At 37.9% G+C, this 22,266-nt stretch overlaps 1 protein-coding gene, 1 long non-coding RNA gene and 1 pseudogene across 2 annotated transcripts in view; 1 reads left to right on the top strand and 2 right to left on the bottom strand.

The window, feature by feature from the left end:
• The first annotated feature begins 4,979 nt into the window (after nt 1-4,979).
• LOC138310720 (monocarboxylate transporter 12-like) overlaps nt 4,980-22,266 on the top strand; it is a 36,633-nt gene continuing 19,346 nt past the window's right edge. Inside the window, exon 1 of the mRNA XM_069252058.1 lies at nt 4,980-5,152. Coding sequence (XP_069108159.1) covers nt 5,131-5,152 — 22 coding nt within the window. The 5' untranslated portion in view covers nt 4,980-5,130. The remainder of the gene's footprint in view (nt 5,153-22,266) is intronic.
• LOC138310366 (uncharacterized) lies at nt 12,445-20,434 on the bottom strand. The gene is made up of 3 exons (XR_011206411.1): nt 19,907-20,434; nt 12,657-12,721; nt 12,445-12,522 (listed from the first exon to the last, which is right to left on the bottom strand). It is a non-coding gene; the product is annotated as an uncharacterized lncRNA (long non-coding RNA).
• LOC138310365 (uncharacterized) lies at nt 17,660-18,865 on the bottom strand (annotated as a pseudogene).

The following is a 22,266-nucleotide window of genomic DNA, read 5'->3' as shown; positions in this document are numbered from 1 at the left end:
TGCGTGTATGTTGTGCGAGGTGAGTGTACTGGGAGACTGCGGTATGTTCGTGTTGTGTCTTCTTGTATAGTGGAACTGTTGCCCTTTTTATAGTGCTATATCACTAAAGCATGCCGCCGAAGACACTAAGCAACACACCCCACCCGGTCACATTATACTGACAACGGGCAAACCAGTCGTCCCACTCCCTGTATGCTGAACGCTAAGCAGGAGCAGAAACTACCACTTTTATAGACTTTGGTGTGTCTCGGCCAGGGGACAGAACCCAGAGCCTTCCTCACAGGGGCGAACGCTCAACTCAAGGCCAAAAGTGAGGCGGTGCCAAGGGAGGCATTAGGAAAGATAAAGTCAGTTAGGAAGAAGAGAAAAGATAAGATCCTAAATTTAGGTGCCATTTACGATCATGCAATAGGGGCAGCAGGTACAATTCTAACGCCCTACCTGCATTTTTTATATCATAAAGTATTACATGAAATAAACAAAACGACTTTTAATTTTCATCGCGGAGTGGTTTCATTGTTTCGATGTGCACAGGTTCTTCGAGCGTACCTAAGAATGCTGTTTCACAGCATCAAACAGTTGATTTGGAATTACCGACCAAAACGTGTATTACAAATAGTTCGTACGTCAATCTATTACGAATAGCTCTATATTCATCCTATCCTAAGTCTATTTCAAAACGGATCCAAAGCACCTGTTAATTGTGCACGAGATCTACATGTACACGTACGTAACGTCAAACGTAAACTTGCCTGTAACAAAAGTAAAATCGCGATAATTTCGTTTCAAGAAAACCAATTTTCAAATCTAAAGCTGATTTGTAAAGGGTTTTATCTGTGGCATTAACACACTGTATTGTCACTAAGTTATAACCTAAACTGATATATATTTTCCAGCTCTGATTACATTAAAACGCTAAATTTTAACGAAAAAAACATAGCATGTGTTTTTCATTTGAGAAAATTTTCTATAAAATAATATAATAAAGACATATGAATAACACCTTATTCTTGCCTACAATCGCATAAGCTTTTCAGTGATATATGTCATAACAACACTGCGATATTTTATATTCATTTTCCGAGCGGTTTATTCACGAATAACGTAGGCAAATTTAACGGCATTTTCGGCACTTTTTAACGGACGTTTTTTCGACGGAAACCTACGGGGCACTTATTCATTCTAGCAAACCAACTTGTGAAATTTATATAAACACAAAATAGAGAAATCACTGGTTCCGTTGATATAAATACTTCGTTTCTACGAGGAATATAAAGGTTAATCTGACGCCTTCGAACTTGCTCGATGACGTTATCAAAGTCATATCGGTACAAATGTACCGATGCGAACGTTAACGGGAAGGTGTTAATACAGACGGGGAAAGTTTAATTTCTAAGATCGAAATGTCTCATTCACTCTGAAATTCCGAGAATTATCTATGTTGCAACAAATGTGTTTAAAAGCATTATTTTGAAACACTACAAATTTGGTGTATGTTCAAACTTCTAAACTGCATGGTTTTAGGATTTACTTTTAACTGGTTAATATGTGACTGTCTAAAACATTACCACATATAATCCGGGCAACGATCCAAATTCTTAATATAAACCGGCTACAGGTCACTTATAGACCAGTTATTGGTAAATCATGTACATTCCCTTAAATATAGTACAAAAAGAACAAATTCATGCCAGCTGTGTTTTAATATTATTTACTTGTCTGTTTTTTGGTATATCTTATCTCGTCAGCTTCTAGGTCACCTTTAAATCTTTTCCATTCATTGGTTTTCTAGTTCGTCCATAAAAATACTGTCACATTTATAGTCATTTTACCGGTATGTAGTGTTAAATCATAAAAATTGTCACTTGTGCCAGATTTGAATAAGTTTATATATATAACATTTATTTATTTTACATTGATTACGAAACTAGTTATACAACCTATGCAAATCACTCTCGATGGCCCGGATGTAAACGCGCGAGGAATCTTAGTGTATGAGGAAACCGGAGTGCCCGGAGAAAACCCACGTGATCGGGCAGATGACCCCTAACTTTCCACGTACGTGCCGGGGATCGAACCCACGGCGGCTAGGTGAAAGGCGAGTGGCTCGCACGCCAATTTGCGCATTCATTAATTTCCTGTTATCGAAGCTACTGTCTATAGATGCGTACAAGATTATATATAATGATATAAAAAAGTATATAAAAATCCGAGGAACGGATGTCAGGCATGCATATAAATTGAGAGAGGTATATTGATTCCTAAGTTGTTAGATAAGTTTCTCAGTTTTACGATGGCTCAATTTAGCCGTCAGATTACAACTACCTGATTGAAGTACATTTATGACTTAACAAAGATAACCTGACCGTTTACTTGTAGATAAATATAAAATTAATTTAGAGTAAATGGTGATATGTACTCTTTATCATGTTAACTTTGAAGGCTCCACTACACTTGCACTTCAATCAAGAAGTTGTATTTTGACGGTTTAAACGGACAATCATACGTTTGTGCCTTACCCGTACACGCTTTAATGCCACCCAACAGTTCTTTATGCAGACCAGGCTTGATATTTGATCAACTGTTTTGTTAAGAAGGAATCTAAACAAACGCACTTACACGCTACATTTTTTTTTCTATGTAACTTTGCCTTTATTCAAACAAAAATGAGATGAGTCATCATTGAAACTTAACCGGGCGAGTAATAGATACTAATATTTGTATTGGGCGAGTGTTATATTATATAATAGTGTTACTCCACATTCTTTCTAAAATGGTGCATACATCTGCAATTTCTGTGACCTAATTCAAACAATACATCATTATGCAGTACGTACGCATGTCAGATTTTGTTCTGAAATTGAATACAGCAAGTATAAATATATGACTGGTGGTATTTTAAGATGCAGAAATACTGTGTACATGCATATACATATTAATAGGCAGTGTTCTTTGCAGGTGTTGTCGCCGGCATGCTTCAGTGATATAGCACTATAAAAAGGGGAACAGTACTACTATACAAGAAGACACAACACGAATATACCGCAGTCTACCAAAACACGCACCTGGCACACATACAAGCATTTTAAATTTATTAGTGTATAACATATAAAGAATATATTTGGCTATTTACAGTTTACGAACAGAACATAATCAGTATTTCGTGCATGAATTATGATTTTGAATACAATGAATTAGTATTAACTCATACATTTTAAATGAAAATGTAAATTCAGACAGATGTGACATAGAAGTGAGAAAATCATGAATTCTGGACTTCCCTAGGCAAGTCCCGTAAATTGGACACTGCATTTAAAATATAACACAAAATGTGTATGTTTTAACTCTGAACACTTTGTGCTTGCAATTATTTATGCTCAAAAATAAATATATCTATCTAGAAGATTAATAGAATCTTACATGGGTCTGTGAAGTGGACAGGGATATCTCAACCCGAGTGGAAGATTTTGGCCGGTCAACCCGAGGCTTGCCGAGGGTCATCCTGACGACTTTGGGTCAGATGACCTAAAAACTTTATTTATCTGAATATCAAGTTAAGCTGACAAAACTTGTCATTATTACAATATTGAAAACGGTTACCGTTTTTTAGGTCACCTGGCCCGAAGGGCCGGTGAGCTTAATGTCATGGCGCGGCGTCCGTCGTCCGTCAACATCAATCTGATTAAAATACAGATCCTTGTTATCACTACGTTAGATAAGAGGATCTGAGAAAATCCCATTAGGGGTCATGTCCAGGTGACCTTTGTAAATGGCCAATCAAATTGCTGCTGTCAAAACTTTGACAGTGAATTTCAGGGGACGAAATACTATGAAAAGCTGACAAGATTTATTTCCGTGTACGTAGTCATGTCGCCCAAAGAGCACAATAAAGGTAATCGCTTTTGTATGTTGGGGCGAAATGGCGTTTTCCATTGACCTGCAGAAAATGCATTTGATCTGAATTACACATGGTATAAAGGTCTTCCGAACATGACCCTTAATCGGATTTTCTCAGATCCTCTATTGAACGGAGTGGTTTTCAATCAGATTGCATCAACATTTCCATTAATCGCTACCTGTCCTAGAGTTCTGCATGGATTGTAACCAAATTTGGCCACAAACATCCTTGGGGGAAGGGGGAACAGAACATGTATAAACTTTGGTTCTGACCCGAAGGGAAACAGAACTTGTATACATTTTGACTCTTACCCCCCGGGGACAGGAGGGGTGGGAATTATGTATGGATTGTAACCAAATTTGGCCACAAACATCTTGGGGGGAAGGGGAACAGAACTTGTATAAAGTTTTGCTTTGACCCCCCGGGGGCAGGAGGGGAAGGGCCCAATAGGGGAAATAGAGGTAAATCCTATAAATCGCTACTTGTCCTAGAGTTCTGCATGGATTGTAACAAAAATTGGCCACAAACATCCTTGGGGGAAGTGGACACAGAACTTGTATAAATTTGGCTCCGACCCCCGGGGGCAGGAGAGGTAGGGCCCAATAGGGAAATATAGGTAAGTCCTATAAATTGCTACATATCCTAGAGTTCTCGATGGATTGTAACCAAGTTTGGCCACAAACTTCCATGGGGGAACGGGAACAGAACTTGTATAAAGTTTTGCTTTGACCCCCCGTGGGCAGGAGGGTTGGGGCCTAATAGGGGGAAATAGAGGTAAATCCTATAAATCGCTACTTGTCCTAGGTTTCTGCATGGATTGTGACCAAATTTGGCCATAACCATCCATGGGAGAAGGGGAACAGAACTTGTATAAATTTTGGCTCTGACTCCCCCCCGGGGGCCCAATAGGGGAATTAGATGTAAATATTCGAATTCCTTCAGAAAAGAAACAATGAACCTGTATTTAGAACATTACTCGGCATTACAAACCAGGTGAGCGATACAGGGCCCTATGGGCCTCTTGTTTTTAATTAGCATGACGCCCTACCCGATGCTTGTCGAGATAAATTATACAGCTAGGTATTCATTACTGTTCTCGAACAACGAAATAATAGTCTATTTATATGCGTTAATGTGATCTGAGCATAGGCCCGGCAACCGTACGTACAAACTTTTTCTTTCTGTTTTACTTCCAGTTCTGAATAGTCGGACAGAACAGGCACATTTCAACGATGGACGTTTTGCCTTGGAAGGGTGAGTGTACTGTTTGTCTAAAAAAGTCTTTCAATTTCAATTTCGAAATAATAAAAATAATATCAAAGTCTCATTTAGGCTACCTTAATACAATCAAATTGTGAGTTGCAAGCTGTATCAGGTTGGATCATCAGAGGTAAAGGATTATAGAGTTAAACAAAAATGTTAAATTATATAACAGCTACCATTACTAGAATATACATGCACAATACTATAGGTACACGAATAAGAGATGTTTCTAGTTAAACGAATAGTTTTAAATATTAAATATTTTTGATTGAACTATATAATTTAAAAATGCGTTAATATATTGCTATTTTGAGTTTCATTACAATGGGTACATCCCTGTACCAGAACATTTATACACATATGGTTATGATAATGATTCAGATGTTCAATCGTCAGCCGATAGTTTTGATATAGATTACATTCAAAGAAATAGTTATATGCAGTTTCAAAATATTGTTTACATTTATAAAATGGAGATTATATACGGCGATCATTGTGTGTATCCGATAACATTTCATGAGTCATTCATATGTTCCACCAAAAGTGGGGTCATGACCTATAGTCAGCGACTATTCCCGTAACGAAAGAATCGCCGCACGTGTTGTACTATCATTATACACTGATAATGATAATACTAGAAAGCATGGTTATTGAGTCCATGTTAGTGCAAACTGTAAATATTTTGTGCATCGTTACAATTTGATGAAAATGTTGTTCTCGCCAAAAAATAGGACACGGATTTCTCATACACTACACAGCGGCAAATTATACTAAACTTATAAACTGAAAGGGTGTACAATTTTCTAAAAGTATGCCTTTATATAGAACCCATTAAATTAAAGAATTATATATAAAAATACATAGATTATATAGAGCAGATTGACAACAAATTTCATTGAAAGACGGCACATGTATACAATGTACACGGAATTGTGGTGGTTCATGTGTAATGTAACACGATATAGAATTTAAATCGAATCCAGGAGCAAACAATAGTTTGACGTAATGAAAAGATGGCGATGACGTCACACAAATTAAGGTACATCCGGGCGCTCAAAGGTACAACTCCGTATATCTGTACACATAAACATGGTGGGAACACAGCCGCTTGGAATGTTTGTTTACATTTTATTGTAATAAATATTACGGCAATCCGAGAACTATTGCGTTATTTTAATTTCTAAAAGTGTAAATAATAATATTTAACAATAATATATAGATATAAACATCTGGTATTCATATATTTTACTCTGTTTATACTCCATTTTCGACCGCCACGAGAAAAAAAACAATGTCGCCATTAGACCTACGTGTAAACATTGACAGAATATTAAACAATATTAAAAATATCAGCTTGAAATTATAAATTTAATTCCAAGTTTCCCGAAATATCATACTGACATTTTAATAAGCGATTACTGTTTTCTAAGTCTTACTTGGTAAACACCTTACGATGTGTGATTATGACCAAACTAAAATTTACCCCAATCGCACGGCACCCATTACGAATACGTACTGCCGAGATCCCGAATTTCGTCATTTTTCAGAGACACGAAATTACGTATTCTGGATAACTTTTTCGTCAGAAATTTTGGAATTTAGTTAATGACATACAAATAAGTCTGTTTATAGTTACTTTTTATCATATTTTAAAAACAAAACTTCGAGTAATTTAGGATTCTCGAAGCCGTGTGCAATGTGTCCTGGTCGGCATTTACAGTACTACGATCTGTAATGTAGTATACATGTATCTACCATGTATTCAAATTATTTAAAAGTAACATCACTTCAATGTGGGACTTCACATAGCAGCCCATGGAATAAAAGTGACTAAAAATTAAACAAGAGGCCCATGGGCCTTAACGGTCACCTGAGTTAGAATATATAATGAAACAAATAATGAAACAAATTAAAGACATACTAGAAATTGTCATAGACAATTTGGCGGGCTTTTCACTATATTTAGTTTACAATACCGTCATTGCCAGGTAATTTAAGAACTAGGTAATGCATGGGTTTTGAAGTTGTAACCAATAAATGACCTTGACTTTTAGCCCCGAATAAAAATGTTTTAGTGAAGATCTGCATGAAGTTTGATCAGCCGAAGAGAACTCTCATCTTAATCCAATTCATATTTCCAAATTCGTTCAAGCAAATGATAACGTGATCGAATGTGCCTTAACGTCATCTGACTTGCGGTGTTGTTAAGTACATATACCCCGGTATGTATATTTAAACTCTGGACCCCTGTGACCTTGAACGTATGAAGACTCTTGTCATTTTGGTTATTGTTGAGTCATTTCGACTTGCTTACCAACATATGAACAAGCGTAATCACTTACAAAGAAATATACTGTTACATAGGTTTTTAGGGGGAGTTATCTTTCTTTGCGCAGATTAAGTTTGATCAGCCGAAGAGAACTCTCATCTTAATCCAATTCATATTTCCAAATTCGTTCGAGCAAATGATAACGAGATCGAATGCGCCTTAACGTCATCTGACTTGCGGTGTTGTTAAGTATATATACCCCGGTATGTATATTTAAACTCTGGACCCCTGTGACCTTGAACGTATGAAGACTCTTGTCATTTTGGTTATTGTTGAGTCATTTAAAGATTTGAACATATATGACTCATGTGACCTTGAATATGGGTCAAGGTCATTCCTAATATCTGACTTCATAGCCCATCCCCTGGACATCTTATATATGAAACATGAAGATCCTAGACCTTACAGAACTTCAGGAGAAAAGTTTTCAAGTTTATTGTTAAAAACAGGAACTTTAACATTTGACCCTTACCGAAAACCGGAAGTTGCCATTTTTTGTAATAACATGTAGAGAGAAAAAGTCTTTTCTATAGCAATTGTAGACTATATTAGTCATTCAGTTCGACAATATATAATGTTAAACATTTTGGCGGGAATTTCGCAAAGATCAAAGGAATGTTCAAAATGGCATACAGCATTAACCGGAAGTGCTACCGAAAAATAAAAGACACCAAATTCATCAGAATGACATTCTGCATCGATATGTAAAAAGAAATTTCGCAAAATCAAAAAAAATAAAATTCGTGAACTTTGACCCCATAGCGAGCTTTTTTGTTTGACCTTTGACCTAATTGCTGTAATTGAATAAAAGTTAGTCTATTATACGATCTACATAAAACATCAAAAATATTTGCTGTATCTTAAACGGTTTTTGAGTTATGGCTGTTTTAAACTTTTTAGGTATGACGTCATGGCGGCCATCTTGGATTTTTGACCTACTTAAAAATGTTGCGGTCACCTCTTCAACTCATGCCATACAATATAACAATAAGACCATTGGCATACCTCTTACCATTTTGAAGATCTTTTGGACACAAAAAAGTGTAGAATAATAATAATAATAATAATAATAAAAAACAGAACAAAAACAATAGGTCTTTTCACCAAATTGGTGAAAAGCCCTAATAAATACTATATGCTGGGCCTTGAAGTTGGTCAGTGATTTATAATTTGACTTTTTAGACTATGAAGAGTATTTGCTTCCATCAAACCTGTGAACTTAGAAGTATTTTTTGAAATTTTTATCATTTTGATTCTGTTTGGTCCTGCCCCTCTGGTCCCCCATGGGGTCATTGAGGACTGATATGGATGTTAAAATACTATATCTTAGGATAATAATTCTAACCAAGTTTGACTCATTTCCTATGAAAATTGATAAAAAAAATGTTCATTAATGTGTTTTTCCTATATAAACTATAGTAAACTTGACCCCCTCCCGAAGGGGGAACATGAGACCCCAGGGTCATATAATTCACAATTTTTATAAAACACATTAAGACCTTTCCATCTACAATCATTTGATTCTACTATTTGCAGAATTTTAGAAGAATATTTTTGAAGTTTTAGCCTATTTGACCCTTTTTTTAGCCCCACCCCTCTACCCCCAGGGGGTCGACAAGGACCAATATTGATATGATATTAAAATGCTATCTCAGGCTAATAATTATAACCAAGTTTGACTCATTTCCTATGAAACTTGAGCAAAAAATGCTCATTAATGTGTTTTTCCTATATAAACTATAGTAAACTTGACCCCCTCCCGAAGGGGAAACATGAGACCCCAGGGTCATATAATTCACAATTTTTATAAAACACACTTTAAGACCTTAATTTTCATCTATAAAGTGTGTTTGATTATACCATTTCAGAATTTTAGAAGAATATTTTTGAAGTTTTAGCCTATTTGACACTTTTTGGCCCCGCCCCTCTGCCCCAAGGGGGCCGGCCTGGACCAATATGGATATGATGTTAAAATGCTATCTCAGGCTGATAATTCTAACCAAGTTTGACTCGTTTTCAATGAAAATTGAGCAAAAAATGCTCATACATGTGTTTTCCCTATATAAACTATAGTAAACTTGACCCCCTCCCCAGGGGGAAACGTGAGACCCCAGGGTCATATAATTCACAATTTTTGTAAAGGACCTTAAAACCTTTCTATCTATGAAAAGAATTTGATTCTACCATTTCTAGAATAGGTCACTTGAGACTTCGTCTCAGGTGACCTAAAAAAAACCACTCTACAGCATGAAATAGAACGATTTCACCATTTTATTTTTTCGAGATATCAGCAGCAACACTGTACGTGCACGTACATATAGATCTGCATTTACGTGTACGTGATTACTGTGTGTGGGTGTATGCGCTTGAGGCAGAGAATATGTGTGAGAGTACAATGATACATGACCATTTGAGTATTAGAAATGTGTTTTTTCATTAGATATTTACCAAGCCATTTGAGTAAAATATATAAGATATTTCAAGATAAATCATTATAATCTTTTTATTACTGGATAACTGATTTTGTAAGTTGTGATTGAAAATACATCGCCTGTTCAAATACGTATTTTAAACTAGTATAACAATACACTTGATATTAATATTGTGCTATTTATAACAATTATAAAATTCAATTCTAAAATTTTCCCTTAAAATGAAATATTTGTGTGTACATTCTTGCACGAATGTAGGTGTGTGTAAGGGTGAGTGTGTGTGGGTGGGAGTGTGTGGGTGTGAGGATGTGTGGGTGTGTGTATGTGTGTTTTTGTGTGTGCTCGCGAGTGATATGTGATTGTGAATACATATATATGTGTACCTGTATATTGTTTTATGTGACTGTGTACATTGTGTTGTAATGTAATTATGCAAAAAGAAAAAAAAGAAAAAAAATTAAAAAAAAAAAAAAAAATAATGACAACCACACTACATAATGAAATAGAACGATTTCACCATTTTATTTTTTCGAGATATCGGCAGCCACACTGTACGTGCACGTACATATAGATCTGCATTTACGTGTAACACAGTGGCTTATACCATTCCTTTAAAACAAGATATACATGGAAAATAACGAAATATATATATTTTACAAGTACTTATTGAGATATGTGTTGGTAATTACGTATTAATATTATTAATTTCCCAACTATGGGCTGTGGCCTGAGGTGATCCAGCGAAGCCATGCACGAGCGGCCGTGGTCTGGCCAGGTGGTTCACATTCGTTATATTTATATTAAATAGTATTGTGAACAGCTTTTTCATGTATAACAGAAACAAAATACATTGAAATCAGTTAGCTATTCATAACTTTTTTCACTACATGGATTTGTATGTGTGAACAAAAAACGTGTAATTGTGACGGCCCGGCACCGCTTCGCAAGCTGGCTTCAACACTAAATCTACAGATATATTTAGCAATAAACAATTGCAATAAACAATTGTAAATAAAAAAATATAAAGGTCTGTAACCTCTGAAACAATATGAAACCATTTTGAAATCAGAATTTGCAAGTATGAATGTATATACTTTTGTCATTGTATCGATTGTGTAGCAGGGATGTACGTATCTGTTATTGTTTTTATTAGTCGCCATACTGTGTTTGTACCTTTGAGGACCCGGATGTAAACTTTCTGTAACGTCACGCCATCTTTTCTGAAATCTCCTATAGTTTGACGTAATGTCTTGCCTTTGTGTCGCATGTTATCGGATACATACATACAAGAATTTATGCATGTCGTATGCAATGTATACATTGTACATGGAATTGTGGTGGTACATGTATAATGTAACACGATATAGAATTTAAATCGAATCCAGGAGTAAACAATAGTTTGACGTAATGTCTTGCCTTTGTGTCGCTTGTATCGGATACATACATACAAAAGTTTATGCATGTCCTATGCAATGATCAAATAGGTGATAGTCGTTTTACGCTAAATATTTCCAATAGCAAAACTAAACACGTGCATTATATTATGTACACGACATAAATGCTCTTAGTAATGTTACTGCTTTACTATTTGCAAAATATCTTGTTATATGTGCCGTAACTGAGATATATTTATTTATCGACGTTTTTTTTGTGGAAATTTGATGGAAATGTTTAATATTAGTTTTTAAATTATTCGCCCTATATAGTCTAGCTTTAATAAATCTCAAAATTTAATTAAAACTTTGTGAAGAAATGGTACGGGAAATGCTTAGCCCCGCCTTCTTATGAATATTGAAATAGAGAGGTACCGAAAAGTCACGTGATCATCATTCGGAAGACATCAAAATTGATACCGATCGTAAGTGCCATATTGTTTTTGTTGACCTTACTGCACAGTGAAAGTATATGCTTTCGATAGGATTTCCCCTAGAAAAGCTGCAATTTGTTTCGTAATGTGAACTTATCAGAAAAAGCATCAGCTACGAGCGATATAAATAGTGGCGTTTGTTGTAATCGTCACGAATAAAAATTACAAAAAATGGCGGGGCACCATAGGGGTAATTCTTTACGAAATATAACGGAACTTTTGCTGTCAAACAAACTAATTATTGTATAATTTAGTGAAGCTATGAATCATTTCAATCTCAATATACCGGGGTAGACAAATGCCCAAGACACAACAAACTTTCATGCTCATCTGGCAGAAAACTAAATGGAGACTAACCCGACAGTACAGTTCATGTACAATATACCTGGATATTTGTATACGTTACATCTGTGTGCATTATAGAGTTATATATATATATTGTAATCACCGATAATAAGTGTAAGCAAGCACACTACACACAACTTTACATTCGCATGTAATCCGACCTCATTGTAAGTCTGGAGATTTGTTTTATTATCCAATGTATGTGTATGTGAGTAGAGGCATTAATTATATATATACATGTATATTATCAATTTGCATTTATATGCTAACTAATGTTTTACGCAATTCCATCAAAATTACCTCTCCCTGAATATATGTAGCATGGGTTCCCCAAAATAATAAGGGACGCTGTCTTTTGGTACAAATGTTTATTAATTGGTACGAAGACCTGCAAAGCAGATAAAGTATAAAAGTATAAGTTCTCTCACACGTCATTCACACGGTGATATAAATGGACAGAAATGGACATATTATATTTACATGATGAATACGTTTAATGAACACTTTCATACAGATACTTACCAGGGCTTCTTGGCTCTTTGTGAAGATGGTGATAGCTGGGTTGAGCTCGACAGGGACGTCCGTTCCTGTCGAGAGGTGAAGTGAGAGTGCGGTGGGGAGAGGCCGGTGATAGAGTGTGGACAAGTGGTCCGTGCGGCACGTGCACTTTACATACATTTAAATGACGAATGGCGCGATGATTTAAAATGATGTAAACAACACCTGGCTACATACTCCCCCGCTTTGTTAAATGACACCTGGCATTTCTCAATAGGACATTTTTAAAGATAATTTAACGATAAAAATATCACGGAGACTACCGCTCTAGAACTGGTAGTGCCCTAGAAATAGGAACTAATATAGGTATGGTTTACTATAAAGGAACCCTATTTAGGAGCAATAGCACAGGAGAGACAGGAACCATCTTTGCAGAAGGGACCTTTAAATGGGACATGCTAATAATAGAACATTTATACTGGCTTAAAGAATAAAGCAGTCTAAGTTCTGGATGGCATGTGTAACGTAAACAAAAAGAAACTCACTATAATTCTTTCTGGTTTTACGACCGAAATAACACACCCACCATCGTACTACACACCACTGCTGACGGTTTGGGGGCCCCATACCTGACAACAGGTGGTGGTTGCTTGTATCTGGAAGGATACTAATACATAAAAAAACATGGTATCAATAAAATGAGGTTGATCACAAGATAAAATATAAAATGACATATTAAAAAATACATTCCTACTCCGGAACTTAATCTCCAACGGTTGGGGGACCCCCTACCAGTCGGTATCAACTTTCCAAGGGAGGCTACTCATAGTATTGGATAAAATTGGATATTGTGTAAGTTCTAATCACACAAAGATTTCCCCTGACTCTTTACTCACAGCTGCTAAAGAGGAAACCGTATAGCCCCAACGCTCTGGAGGTTTAGATGGCCGAGTTGACCTCCTTGGAACAGGTTGAGAAACCACGCTCTCATCAACCTCAATCTCGTCCACAACACTGATGGTATCATCAATAGGGTGTTCCGTAGACGGAGTGGCTGAGTGGAGACTCTCCGGAGGGTCGATATGGAGTTCCTGTGGTGACACAGGCTCGTTAGGTCCAGTCGTACCTAAATCGATAGTGGATCGACTAGGTCGGGGAATTGGACTAAGGCCTACCTCACTGGGCTTACGGTTTCTCGACTGTCTTGTACGTTTTCTTACAACAGGATAGAGCTCAGTATCTGACTCTGAATCAGATTCAGATGTGGAAGTTGGGTCTGGACTATGTCGTCGCTCAGGGATTGACTGTTTTGGTCGGTTAACCTTACGGTTAGCTACCTTAGGAGGAACGTCCACTGGAATTGAGTGGAAAGGAAGCAGCATATTTCTGTGAAGGGTTCGTTTCGATCCCTTACCACATTCGGGTGCAACCTTATAGACCGGAATATCACTATTTGGAATAGAAGTCACCAAATAGGGTTCCTGTTCCCACCTATCAGCCAATTTATTCTTTCCCTTGAGACCAGTTTTGCGTACCAAAACACGGTCACCAACCTCCAACTTTGACTCTCGAACTGACCGGTCATATCGGTCTTTGTTCTGAGCAGCTCTTTTAGATGCGGTACGACGGGCAGTCTCGTACGCAAATTCCATGCGGCCCCGTAGTTTACCAACATAGGATGACGGGTCCACAGATTCCTGTTGCTCGGCTGGGTTGAAGCCAAGAAACGCGTCTACTGACAATCGAGGATGCCAACCAAACATTAAGTAATGTGGTGGATAGCCGGTGGCATCGCTCTTTGTTGCATTATAGGCTTGAACCAGGGGCGCTATATAAGAGGTCCAGTCTGGTTTTTCATGCTCCTCGAGGGTTGCAAGCATCCCTAGGAGTGTTCTGTTGAACCTTTCGGCTGAGCCGTTTGCCTGAGGATGATAAGGAGTGGTTCTGGTCTTCCGAACCCCTGCGATTTTACACAGCTCCTTTATCACCTTACTCTCAAAGTTACGCCCTTGATCACTATGAAGCTGCTCAGGGAAGCTGTAGTAGGCAATGAACTTTTCGTACAAAGCCTTAGCTGTTGTGTGTGCTGTCTGGTTACGACATGGCACTGCCTGCGCATACCTAGTGAAGTGATCGGTTATAACCAGAATGTTTTCATAACCACTTGAGGATTTCTCAAGACTGAGGAAATCGATACAGAGTATCTGAAGTGGTCTAGAGGATTCTATTGGCACCAACTCAGCAACTGGTTTAACTGGAGTCTTACGTCTTATACAGCGGCCACAAGTGTCAACTTTAGTGTTTACATCCTTCTCCATACCAGGCCAGTAAAAGCGTTGACGTGCCAACCAAAGAGTTTTCTCCCTTCCCTGGTGTCCAACATCATCATGGACACCCTTAAGTGCTAGGGAATGATAATGCTTTGGAAGGACGAGCTGATTTACTTTCTGACAATCGAGAGAAGCGGTTCTATAGAGAACACCATCTCGCAAACACAATTTGTTCCAAGCTCTTAAAAGTTTTTGCACATATGGGGTCTCAATTTGTAATGGTTTCCCCCTGGGATGAAAACCGGTTCTCACCAGATCGGAAACCCTAGCAATGTCCTGATCCACCTGTTGTTCCTGTTTCCAGTCTACTGTGCTAATAGTATCAGATTCCATCGCAAACTCACTGGCCACATGAGCTACGGCAACATCCGATACACTGTCCGCTAACGGAGGCAAGTTAGACACCATAGACTGACATATGGCATGAACAGAATCGGTTTGGACCTGTGACATTCTAGAGAGACCATCGGCATCTAGGTTTTTTTTCCCAGCTCGGTATCTCAGAGTGAAATCATAGTTGGCTAGCGCTGCTACCCACCTCTGACCGGTAGCATCCAGCTTGGCCTTACCCAGCACATAAGTTAAGGGGTTATTGTCTGTGACAACTTCAAACTTATTACCATAGAGATAATCATGAAGTTTCTCTGTAACCGCCCATTTCAATGCTAGAAATTCTAATTTATGTGCCGGATAATTCCGTTCACTGGGTCTAAGGCCCCGACTCGCATACGCAATTACTTTCTCCTTTCCCTCTTGTACCTGGTACAAAACTGCACCCAAGCCTAAAGAACTGGCATCTGTATGTACAAGAAAATCTTTTGAGAAGTCAGCATATGCCAGAACAGGGGGTTGCGTCAGTTTTTGTTTAACCAAATCAAAGGCCTCCTGCTGGGGTGTACCCCAAACCCATTTGGCTTTAGCCTTAGGCTTAGACTTTCGAGACTTAGCCGTTTTGGTTTTTTTCTTCAAGTCATGGCCTTGAAGCAGACTATTAAGAGGCTGGACTACCTTGGCATAATCCTTTAAAAATCGCCGATAATAGCCGCTAAATCCTAAAAACTGACGTAAATCCTTTACGTTCTTTGGCTCGGGCCAATCCTTAACAGCAGACACCTTTTCAGGGTCTGTTGCTATACCGTACTCTGAGACGACATGACCGAGATACGTCACTGAAGACTTAAAAAGCTCACAATTGGATGGTTTAAGTTTCAAGCCGTGCTGTACGAGTCTTGAGAATACGGACTCTAACCTTATGAGGTGTTCGTCAAAAGTTTTGGAGAATATCAAAATATCGTCAAGAAAGATGAGACACTCACGCAGATGCATATCACCCATGCACTTTTCCATTAAACGCTGGAACGTAGCTGGTGCATTGGTGAGACCAAAACCCATCCGCTTGGTTTCCCAGAAACCCAAATTGCCCACGGAAAATGCGGTTTTCTCTCTATCAGCTTCGTCTACCTCGACCTGCCAATAACCCGAACGAAGGTCTAGCTTCGAAAAATATCGCGACCCGCATAAAGTATCCACGGTGTCGTCGAATCGAGGTAACATATATGCATCTCTGCGCGTACGAGAGTTCAACATACGGTAATCAATACAAAAACGTAGACTACCGTCTTTCTTGCGAACAAGTACCACATTACTAGAGAATGGACTTTTACTCTCCGTAATAACATCAGCTTCCAGCATATCACGTATATGCTGTCGCACTGCCTCATACATGCCGGGAGGTATTTTCCGGTAAGGCTGCTTAAAAGGCCTTTCCTCGATGAGGTCTATCTTGTGCTTAACAATGTTTGTACAGCCGATATCAAAAGCACTGGTGGAAAATGCATGCTTCCAATTACCTAAAACCTGACGAACCCTCAACAGCTGCGCCTCAGAAAGATTTTGTGTGTCAACATGAAGACCCAGTTCCTCGGGTAAGGACACTGGAGAGTCAACCTGTAAATCTGAAGCCAGATTATCAACAATTTTAACCTCATTAGCAAGACAGAGGGTTGCCCTCGGGTTAATAACTATTGGCTTCGCTGTAATATTACAGATCTTCACAGGTAACTTGACACTAGACACATTCTGTCTAACCCTAACAACTCTGAGGCAGACTGTATACTTAAGGTTAGTATCATAAAAGTTTTCTGTAACGAGATTTGAAGTACCCGGGTCAATACCCCGGACCATACCGTTAACAACCATGGACTCATAAGGAGCCAGCTTGACAGACTTCCTGTTAAAAGATTTCACAGTGTAAGAACAGGTAATACTATCGATTGCTGTTTGCCATGATGTAGGTATACTTGAATAAGTTTCATCAACGTTTAGATCTCTAACTAAACGAATAACATTTGTTCCTAACAACACAGGACAAGTCTTGTTATAATCAGTGTCAGGCACGATCAAAGCTAGAATGCTGAATGGTTTGTCATTTATGAAAGGTATACACAAATCTAACTCAATATATCCTAAGTAATTTAACTTAGAACCATTGGCCACTGTTATATCTACAGCAAGTGTATTCAAATCCTGTAACTCAGGTTTATTGGACAACTTCTTATAAAATCCATATGACATAGTGGAAACCATAGAACCACTGTCTATCAAACACTTGACTTTGTGTCCCTCAATGACCACATGACATTCGTTGGATACTCCTACCAAACGATTCAAAATATCAGTGTGACCTTGACCTTCATTGACGGTCTCTACGCGGCCACTAGCAGAGACCGCTAGTTGTTTGGGTGCTCCTTGGACTTATCCTGACCTGATTTAGGATTGTTTCGGTTACCCCGGTAACCACGACCTCTATTTGACCTCTGTCCTTGACCCTTATTATGACCTTGGCCTGATTTGCCATGCTCCGCATTACCAAGTTTGGAGAGAATCTGATCAAATTTTTGATCGATTCTAGCCGAGAGTCTGTCCTCAACATCTTTGGGAGTTTATCCTTAAAGTCCTTGCTAATCTCTGAAGGATTAGTAGTTACCTGTTGCTGTTCAAGTTCACAAGTAACAGAGTGACTATGACTCTTAACCTTTTTCTTGTTATCAGTGGAATGTACAGTATCCTGTTTAGAAATATTGATTTCTTTTTCCACCATGCGGATTTCTCGCAATAGTTGGTCATAACTCGTAATTGAGTCATATTTGTGCCTAGTCTGACTCCGTAACTGATCCGAGTATAATGACGTCCAAAATTTGTGACGCAAGAGATCATTTTTTGCTGACCTGTGTAAGGAACCATTATCTATCGCTGTCTGTAATAGTGATTCCAATCGACACCCAAAATTGACAACACACTCGTCAGGTCTTTGTTTTGAATTAAAAAAATTCCTGCATGACCATACCATGAGTTGATGTATCGCCAAATAAAGAATCTAATTTGGACAAAATCTGTGGTACAGTAGACCCCTCCCCTAACGTCATAATCATACGTCGCGCAGTACCACGCAACGACCGACGGATCGCCTGAATCAACAAGCTGGGAGAGACATCTGGGTCTCTGTCCAAACTCCTGATCTCAAATTTCCACTCCATATAGGATATGTCCCCTTTCATGGGAGGGTCATCCCCAGAAAATGGTGGAATTTTGGGTACAGTATGGGACCGATTACCCGAAAATGATGAAGTGCCATCATTACTTGTGCTATTTAAAAATGAAATAGAACTAGATCTCCCTCTATCCAAGGGGGGAATAACTGATGGTTTAACACCAGTTCCATCCACAGTACCCTTAGTGGATATAACATATTTCCCTTTGGATAAGAGATGTCTAATCATGTCATCATCAGACATTGTAGGTGATTCGGGATCAACTTTGACCCCAGGTTTAACCTGTTTATCCCCTGGGCCGCCAGAAGCTACTCCAGCTCCCTTCCCATCATCCATACCTACTGTATCATGATCCATCTTTATCGGACCTGGCATAACTGCATATATATATACAGGTTATGTCAACATACAAGCTTACAATAAGTAATAAATGCAAAATAAACAATCATACACAATCATGAAAAATTTTAGTGACAAAATGCTTCATCCATACCCGAGCCAAAACTCTGCCGGGATGAACACCGTCTTTAAATAACTCAAAATTAACTACAGGTTTCCTGCCTTTTCTCTGGTATTTCAAAAGGTCTGCTCTAAAATTTAGAGATTTTACACCTAATCGTTGGTCTACCTCCTGAATGTAATTGTTTAATAAAGTTATTCTGCCATCCAGAATCCTACCATGATCTATAAACAAATCAGGGCACTGGTGACCCTTATAAGTATTCCAGGATACAATTGAATATGGAGGAATATCTAAAAATATTAGTTTGATTGTTGAAAAGTTCTTAACAAATGATACAATCCTATCAATTTGAAAATGAATAAATTCCTCACACTCATTGTCGCTGTTTTGAGCGAGATCTATAAATTTGCCCTTCTTGCTGGTTAAGTCACACGTACCTATCCAGATGTATAATGTGATATCCCCATAATTTCTTTGTTTACCAGCAAGATTTGACTTTAGCCAATTATAAGTTTGATTGAAATTTGCTCCAGGCCAACAATTTATTTCTAGTTCGAACCCTAAACATTTGATTAAATCCAAATTCCTTAATAAAGTAAAAACCTTTACTACTAGTTACAAGTATAGGTCTACTAGATAACCTTTGTGGGGATTCAATTGGTTTATCTAAATACTTCTCCAACTTACTCAAACTCATTAGAATTATCTGAGGTCCAAAATGACAAAAGTGGATACAAAATATATTTTGCCCCTGTTGATAACACTAGTTATAGATATCAATGACAACTATCAACAGTAAACAACAATTACAAAATTAATATACAAGAATTACCAAGAGTAGGCAGCCAGGTGCAAATCAATGAATAAATATGACAATATGATGAAACACAGTTGAAAACAGGATCAATGCAGATATACATACATGCTTACCTTACTCCATGATGTGCATTTGGGAATCAGGGTATAGTGCAAGGGAGGTAACCTATCATGATGATGAGTCAATGATGATGATGATGATGATGGTGATGGTGATGGTGCTCAGTGACAGTGATCAAATCCTTCCAGCCCTGGCAAGAAAACTAGAACAATGAATACATGAAATATCACTCACAAACCCACACAAGCATCCTGACAGTTATGCAACTTATGGTCATAATAATCATACAAAGTACATGATAAGCTGAGAAACACGAGGACAATTTAAGTTAACTAGCAAAATAGAATGTGAAATGGAAATTAGGCTACTGAAGTCAATTTTGAGATCAACAACAGTTACAAAAAATTAATGTGTAAATGTGTCAAAATTTATAATTAATTCTAATGACTATATCAATTTAAAGTTATATATGATTTACGAATAATTATTGATACATAATAGCAACATAGAAATCAAATTATTAATCACAATAAAGTATTTGAATGTCTATAACTTCACACGTTAGCAATGCCAACAACAGTCACTCGCGAATCACCAATTATCAAATGCACATATGCGCAAGCACACGTGGCGATGTCAAAGTCATCCTGTCACAAGTACAGTCTGTCTTCAGCCAAACTTGGTACGATACACGTTATACAACCAATGCAAACACTAACGAACTGCCGTATTCTTGGCGTCGAAACAGGACGATACGTAAACACACACTAACACAAAGGTCACTTCCGGGTCACAGATCCTCCCAAACGGATCGCGGATCCACCGCCATGGCGGGCACCTGCTCCGGTTTGTCGGCGCAGCCCTGGTCTTCCACAAAATACCAAACCACGTTGGGCGCCAATTTGTAGCATGGGTTCCCCAAAATAATAAGGGACGCTGTCTTTTGGTATAAATGTTTATTAATTGGTACGAAGACCTGCAAAGCAGATAAAGTATAAAAGTATAAGTTCTCTCACACGTCATTCACACGGTGATATAAATGGACAGAAATGGACATATTATATTTACATGATGAATACGTTTAATGAACACTTTCATACAGATACTTACCAGGGCTTCTTGGCTCTTTGTGAAGATGGTGATAGCTGGGTTGAGCTCGACAGGGACGTCCGTTCCTGTCGAGAGGTGAAGTGAGAGTGCGGTGGGGAGAGGCCGGTGATAGAGTGTGGACAAGTGGTCCGTGCGGCACGTGCACTTTACATACATTTAAATGACGAATGGCGCGATGATTTAAAATGATGTAAACAACACCTGGCTACATATATATATGAAAAGACAAGGAATTCAGTTATGCCATGTATTACATGAACAAGTTCTGTACGTTGTATTTACAAAGAAATGCCCTTTCACCCCATGGCTACAGAAAAAAATGAATCACAGTTCAGATCAGATATATGTTATATTAAGTTATATAACATATACATGTAGGTATAAATATGAAAAAAAACAACAAACTAATTACAGAAAATATTATCCTGCACAAGTAGGTGTGGTGTGTAATGTTCTACTTATAAAAAAACGTAGCGGCTTGTGCTAACTACATCCTAGATATTTATAGTTATTTATGGGGAGGGATGTACAGTAAAGAATGAAACAAAATCTCTGTGTAAAAAAAAAAAAAAAACAAAAAAAAAAAAAACCCAAAAACTTCTGCAGTCATCATGGGAATCCGCATTGGACTGAGGCTAAAGATTTATCCGGAATTTACCACCAGTGATGGCTGACCAATGAAAAAAGATACACAAACGTACATTGTATCGGCCAAACTTTTGTCAAGGGTGCTGAACCCTGGGGTGATCCCAACTCGGGCCTTCGCCTACCAGGCAATAAATATAAAAGTATACAGTAACGTGTTTATACAATAAAATATACATGTATATATACACATGACGGGAGCTAATTAACCATTTTGAAACAAAATATACAAATCGATGGTTTTATTGTAGTGGATTAGCAGTGGTGGTGTGCTCATGATCAGTTAGTGAAATTGTATTATGTACAGTGAAAGATGTTGTTTTGTTAATTTTGTAGCAGGTAATATTTAAGGAACAGATAAAAATTTACACGGGCTCCATTATCATTATGCCTTCATAACCTCAACAAAATAAACATCTATTCCTTATATTTACAGTATTTTTAAGTAAATGAATTTTATTTTTTCCCGCGGCAGTTGCATATTTTTATTAAAATACCCATATTTTTTTTCTCTCCCGTCATCGTCAACGAATTCGATTGAACAGCTGATTGGAATCGAGTTATTCCTATGTTCCCGCCAAAAGTGGGGTAATGACCTCACGTTGCTACGCCATCGACTATTCACGTAACAATAGAATCTCAGCGCGTGTTGTGCTAA

Source organism: Argopecten irradians, chromosome 16 (assembly GCF_041381155.1).
Source record: "Argopecten irradians isolate NY chromosome 16, Ai_NY, whole genome shotgun sequence".
NCBI lineage: Eukaryota > Metazoa > Mollusca > Bivalvia > Pectinida > Pectinidae > Argopecten > Argopecten irradians.
This window is presented reverse-complemented; position numbering and strand designations above follow the sequence as displayed.